The sequence below is a fragment of the Sinocyclocheilus anshuiensis genome, unplaced genomic scaffold (assembly GCF_001515605.1).
Source record: "Sinocyclocheilus anshuiensis isolate Anshui unplaced genomic scaffold, SAMN03320099.WGS_v1.1 scaffold987, whole genome shotgun sequence".
Classification (NCBI taxonomy): domain Eukaryota; kingdom Metazoa; phylum Chordata; class Actinopteri; order Cypriniformes; family Cyprinidae; genus Sinocyclocheilus; species Sinocyclocheilus anshuiensis.
This window is the reverse complement of record NW_015542416.1, coordinates 187,245-194,013: the sequence shown is the minus strand read 5'-3', so window position 1 is coordinate 194,013 and position 6,769 is coordinate 187,245. Positions and strand designations below refer to the sequence as shown.

The 6,769-nt window shown below is 41.5% G+C and overlaps 1 protein-coding gene across 1 annotated transcript in view; it reads right to left on the bottom strand.

The window, feature by feature from the left end:
* The window catches only part of LOC107693458 (dnaJ homolog subfamily C member 13-like), a 66,824-nt gene that overhangs the window by 53,704 nt on the left and 6,351 nt on the right, over positions 1-6,769 (bottom strand). Inside the window, exons 2-6 of the mRNA XM_016492864.1 lie at positions 4,374-4,454; positions 2,004-2,079; positions 1,076-1,276; positions 784-990; positions 127-222 (exon numbers count right to left, since the gene is read on the bottom strand). Coding sequence (XP_016348350.1) covers positions 127-222; positions 784-990; positions 1,076-1,276; positions 2,004-2,079; positions 4,374-4,454 — 661 coding nt within the window. The remainder of the gene's footprint in view (positions 1-126; positions 223-783; positions 991-1,075; positions 1,277-2,003; positions 2,080-4,373; positions 4,455-6,769) is intronic.

The following is a 6,769-nucleotide window of genomic DNA, read 5'->3' as shown; positions in this document are numbered from 1 at the left end:
CACACACACACACACACACACAGATTCTGAGTATACAAACATAAACACTAGTTTCTATATATGCAATTTCCATGTGATTCTATCAGGTGTTGGTTTAGTATGTGACTCGGCTGTGATCAGACAGACCTCTCCGAAGGGCTTGAGGGTGACGATGTTGTAAGAGGCAGGGTCTCGCTCCACCAGACACGTCTCTGTGAGCGCCAGGATCCTCCTCACAGGCTCCTGAGACCAACACAACCACGAGCATGCATCAGATCCACCCCACACACACCAGAAAGCCCATCAGGTGCAGAGCTGATCTTACCGTGTGCCGCGGCGTGATCTTCTGCACGATGAACTCGGTCAGTGAGGTGATGCACTCGTCCGAACCGTACTTCCCCAGACGCTCGCCGAGGAAGCCCTCGAAGCTCAGAAGCTCCTTACGCAGGCGCAGCGTGATGCCGATGAAGCTCCCGGCGTGTTCGATCGCACTGCGAATGATCTCGTCACGGTGCTCGGACGCAAACAGATGCTGGAGTGAGAGAGAGTGAGAGAGAGGAGGTGAGTTCTGAGTGAATCACAGGTCACTCTGTGCTGAATCAGGACTGAACACACACCAGTCTGCCGAAGCCTCCATACAGCACACAGAACCCTCCCTGATAGTCGGAGAGCTCGGCGAAGCCCTCCACGCAGCGGTAGTCGTACGTGCAGATCACAGGCTCCTGAGACCAACACAACCACGAGCATGCATCAGATCCACCCCACACACACCAGAAAGCCCATCAGGTGCAGAGCTGATCTTACCGTGTGCCGCGGCGTGATCTTCTGCACGATGAACTCGGTCAGTGAGGTGATGCACTCGTCCGAACCGTACTTCCCCAGACGCTCGCCGAGGAAGCCCTCGAAGCTCAGAAGCTCCTTACGCAGGCGCAGCGTGATGCCGATGAAGCTCCCGGCGTGTTCGATCGCACTGCGAATGATCTCGTCACGGTGCTCGGACGCAAACAGATGCTGGAGTGAGAGAGAGTGAGAGAGAGGAGGTGAGTTCTGAGTGAATCACAGGTCACTCTGTGCTGAATCAGGACTGAACACACACCAGTCTGCCGAAGCCTCCATACAGCACACAGAAGCCTCCCTGATAGTCGGAGAGCTCGGCGAAGCCCTCCACGCAGCGGTAGTCGTACGAGCAGATCACGCGGTTGCTCTGAGGGTCGATCTGATCGATGCCTCCCGGCGTGACCTCCAAACACACGCTCCTCCGCGCGTCGCTCCAGTGATGCTTGAAGCAGTTATAGCGCTGAGGAAACACGAGCAGAGCTTTTTTAACACTCAGATCAACAAGAAATTACCCCCAAAAGTCAATTAACGTTGTGTAATAAGAAAAGCACTGAATGGACATTACAAAAAGTAGCTTTAGAAAGACATTTTGATTCAACTTTACATTAATGATCAATAAATGTGTATTAATGTTTTTATTTTTATTTTTTAATGAATACTGAAATATGAAATAAGAACATGTTAATAAGTCACTGAATCATTAATTTAACCAATTCATTCAAAACTGTGGATTCATTCAGTAACGGATCGCCGCTGTGTGTTGATCGAGACGCTCATCAGTTCTGCTGTGGATTTGATTTTCATTTGAGAAATTGAACAAAACAGACAATACTGTGTCTAAAATGTAACGGTATTAACTTCTTGTTTATTGAACTGTTGTATAAATCAGTTTCACATTATCAATGGTGGTACTCGTTTTAATAACTATTATCATAAATAATACAAATAATATGAAAACAACAAATATAATTGTCATCAATAATATAAAACAAAAGCACAATTTTAATCATTAATAAATTCATCCCTATTATTATTATTATATGTTATGATTTATGTTTATAATATAATATTTAGAAATATAATACTGAACATGACACATATGCACATATTGTACTTGCTCTGTTCAGCTGGTTCTGTAAGCACACACAGCTGCACATGTATTCTATGAGCAGACAGAAAAGCAGTACCTGGTTAGTCACTTCTAGTGTGGTGGGATTGTATGTGGTGATGCCGTGAGTTCCCACAGAGAAAACACGCTTGTACCTGCAGGAGCACAAAAACAACCATTTCAAAACTCTGCACTCAATCATATGTTGCATATCATTTTCTTATATAACTTTTTTAAAAACTGGACCGCTATCTAATGCATTATTGTCTGTCTCTGAGAATAAAGCGAGACTTGTTGTAATCACAGAGGGGCCACGACATCAGAAACCACACATGGTCAATAATGGCACTGTTTTCTGTCTCTGTGTCCAAAAATGTTGCGCGCAGACGGTCTGGAAATAACGGCTGCAGTAATTAGACAGGAGCGTGTTTGTGAGAGAGAAGAACCCAGAACTCCTGTCACTGTGAGCCAATCACATCAGAGCAGCTCTTCTTCATCTGAAGGACATGCAGAAGCACCACCACCAGCTAGTACATATACTAAAGTTTACTCGCCAGACGCACGCACGCACACCCTCTCACTCACACACACACACACACACACTCACTCAGTATATATATATATATATATATATATATATATATATATACAGTGTGCACGCAAAGTCTAGACACACACACACACACACACTATATACACACACACTCACTCTCTCTCACACACACACATTCACATACTCGAACACACTCACTACACACACACACTATATACACACACTCAGTCTCTCTCTCACACACACACATTCACATACTCGAACACACTCACTACACACACACACTATATACACACACTCAGTCTCTCTCTCACACACACACATTCACATACTCGAACACACTCACTAAAAAAAAAAAGAATGAGATCAGAATCAGTCCTGGCTGATCTCTGAACACAGCAGATGAGGTAATGGAGAGGAACACACAGCTGGAGGAATCTCTTACACGTCTAGTGCTGTGTACAGCTGTATAATTCTTCCAGTTTACAGTCTTGTGTGCTGGTGAAGAGTAATCCAGCTCTCGAGTGAAGCGGAGAGCAACAGCAGATGAGTGACCCTATAGAGCAGGATAATAACCACTGCAAGCAGCTCAGCTCACAGTATAGCTGGGTCTGCATGGGAGCACTGGCTCAGCCGTGGACGTGTCAGAGCTCGATTTGCTTTCATTTCAACAGCTACATGACACACATGTGCTACTTCCCTTTTATTAGGAAACTGAGAGCTAAACATCTCCCCCTAACCAGCCAGCTCTTCACATATTCTGACAAACCTGATCAACATGATAAAACAGAGTCCCAGTGTTTCCGTCACACAAAGAAAGTCAGTGGGGTCCAAAATCATTCTGAAACATTTTCTTGAAATATCTTCTTTTGTGTTTTTGTTGAACAAAGAAAGTCATACATGTTTCTAATGAGGGTGAGTAAAATTACAGAATTGTTACTCCTGGCTGAACTTTTCAAACCCTAAATAGTTCACCCTAAAATTTAATTTCTGTCATAATTTACTCACTCACATGTTGTCCCGAACCTGTATTAATTTCTTTCTTGTGCTGAACGGAAAAAGAAGATATTTTGAAGAATGTGGGTAACCAAACAGTAGCTGGTCCTCATTGACTTTGATAGTAGGACAAAATACTGTGGAAGTCAGTGTGGACCAGCAACTGTTTGCTTATTCACATTCTTCAACATAACATTCATGTTCAGCAGAAGAAAGAAACTCATTCAAGTTTAAAACAGCTTGAGCGTGAGTAAATGATGGTATAAAAATAAAACACTATGACAGACAGATGACAGAATTTTTATTTTTTTGGGTGAATTATCCCCTTCATCTTAATAAAACAAAACACAAAAAGAAAAATCCCTTGCTGCTCTTGACTGAAGAATATTAATACAGTTGCTTTAATAAGAATTTATGTATAATTTATACAGTGAAGTGAATACAGTGTTTTACTTTTATATTTGTTGATTCAATCTTGAATGCTGCTGCTAAATACACCTGCTGTACCAGAAAAATAAAGCACTGTTTGTTTTATCTGTGTGTTATGTGTATCTTTGTTCTTATTTTTTTAACAGAAAAGATAAAATAATGACAAAATCGGCCTAAATATCTGCCATACCTTTTTATATATTTTGTTACCTTGTAAGTTTTTTTTTTTTTTTTAAATAGGGAATTTAGTTTGGCTGTACTGCTCAGACAGAATAGTAAAACCCACATGACAAAGAATTGTGATAAAATCGTGAATTGTGATATTCCTGAAAAAATTGTGATATGATATTTTTGCCATATCGCCCACCCCTACATTAGCCTGAGCTCTGAAACATGAAGGTCATGAAACCCAATAAGCGGGTGGCTCTGAATGAAGTGTCTCATAGTAACCGAGAGGAATGAGGCACTTACTTCCCCCTCCAGGAGTGTTTGGTTGTGTAGAAACAGGCCAAGTCTTTGTTGTCTTTGAGGACGTTCATCTTCAGGCAGGGCCTGTGAAAACAGAAGAGGGTCACAGTCTGGAACTCAAACAACAGCGTGGTATACGATCACACAAGCTGTCATGGGGAAACATGGAAATACATTGAGCAGTTTATATAGTGTGACAACAGGACGACTCTCAGACTGTACACTTCTGCCAGAGATTACTCAAAGTGCTCACAAATCACATTTGAAGTGAGTAATTTTAAATGTTAATTGGATGATTCACCCAAAAATGTGAATTCTGGCATCCTCGTGTCATTCTAAAGCAATAAGACTTCCAATCATTCAGATTTGGGGAAATGCTCAGCAATGGATGCTCTGCAGTGAATGGGTGCCGTCAGAATGAGAGTCCAAACAGCTGTTCAAGCAATATTACGACTTTGGACTCTTTGTATTTGAGCTGGAAGCAATGGTTTGAAGTTACAAATGTCTTAATGCTGGATTAGTTTCAGCTTTTGTCTTCTCCAGATGTTAACTGATGGACTGGAGTGCTGTGGATTACTTGTGGATTATTGTGATGTTTTTATCAGCTGTTTGGACTCTCATTCTGACGGCACCCATTCACTGCAGAGCATCCATTGCTGAGACACTGATGCAGTGCTACATTTCTACAAACCTGATGAAGAAACAAACTCATCCTGATCTCAGAATTCACAATTGCTGATACCAGGCTAACTAATGGTAGTAAAAAGTGCTTTTACAGTTACAGTAATACAGTTATTGAAGACAAGTAAACGGTCAGTAATACAATAAGATTTTCTCTTTCTCTCATATTGTTTGATTAGCATTAATGACACAGACAGCAGCAGGTCCTTACTGAGGAACCCTGGATGATCCTGCCACAGCGCAAACTCCCAACGCTTCCTAAAACATCAGCAAGCACACTCGCCACGGCACGCACAGATTACACACCTCACCCGTGTCTTTGATTGAGCCAGGCCAGAGATTCAGAGACCGGAGCCATGGGAGTGAAGCATTATGGGTAATACTCACAGATGCAAAATCAATCAGTTTATAAGTTTAGATAAATAAAAGCAGCCTATGAATTGTTTCACTCACAATTAAATATAATAAAAAGAACATTTATATTGTATTCAGAGAAGCGCTGGAAGTTGGGTGAGCAGAGAGCAAAGCAGAGACAGCTGAGAGGAGTCAGATCATGAGTGTCTCTCTCTGTCAGCAGAAACCCTGACTCCTTCCGTTCTCCTCCGTTACAGCGGCTCAGAGAGGCTGAGAGATAATCACTCATCACAGCAGCAGCTCTTAACTCTTGGGTTATATCATCCTGCTTCATGTTTAATACTGTTATACTGGCTAGCCAGGTTTGGAGACTTTACACTGTACATTGGTAAACACTGAGCTAAGGCTGGAATATGCATATTAATAAAACCGATTGGAGAAGTATAATATATGACGAGAATGCGAGCTGTTTGTTTGCTTTTCCCTCTTTGGAAACGTCCCCATATAAATGTGCTCTCGATATCTTCAAAATCCATTGAGTGAAATATATACAATCCCTGATCTAGAGGACTGAGTGCACTTTATAAAATGACTGAAGTGATAAAAAAAGTGGTCAAAAAAATTTAACATTAATTGGCTTCAAAGTAGAAGCCTTTGTGTTTTTAAAATGAATCACTCAATGAACAATAAGGAGGAATACATAGGGTTTTCACAGTCAATCCTTATGACAAAAAAAATACAAAATTCTCTAAGGCTTGATTATAAATGTGGTAAATAATCAGAGTGCTCGTCCATGGATAATCTCACTAATTCATTGAGAAAGTAAATTAGAAATCAATTAAAGGAAGCCCTGGAAGATGAGGATGCAGTCATCTCAGTCTATGAAATGACCAAAGCCAAACTTGGTAATTAAAACGAATGAAATTCATAATAAACACCAAAGCCAGACTCAATCAACAGACTGAAATGTGTAATGGCTAACATCTGTCCAACATGCTCCTCCTGAATGTGTAATCCTGGTAATCTAGAATCTATTAGTGTAGTGGAAGTACAGTATTGGGCTGCGATGCATTGATAGCAGAAGATCGCCGCTTCCAGGACGAGGTCACGTGATCTGCATCAACAGCTCTTAGCGAGGATCAATAAAGCGGTTTATCACTGCACCGTCCTGCAGCTCTCTGTACAGTTTGAGTCCTGTACGGTGAAGACATTAATCAAACTGGTCTTTGCAGGATAAAAAAGCGTTTTTGAAAGATTTTATGAATGCAAAGCTCCAATCTAATGCAGCAATAAAGCTTCTGATGAACCTGTAGCTGCTGTAAACACACTTTCAATAAAACATAATGACAGGCATGAGTGTGCTG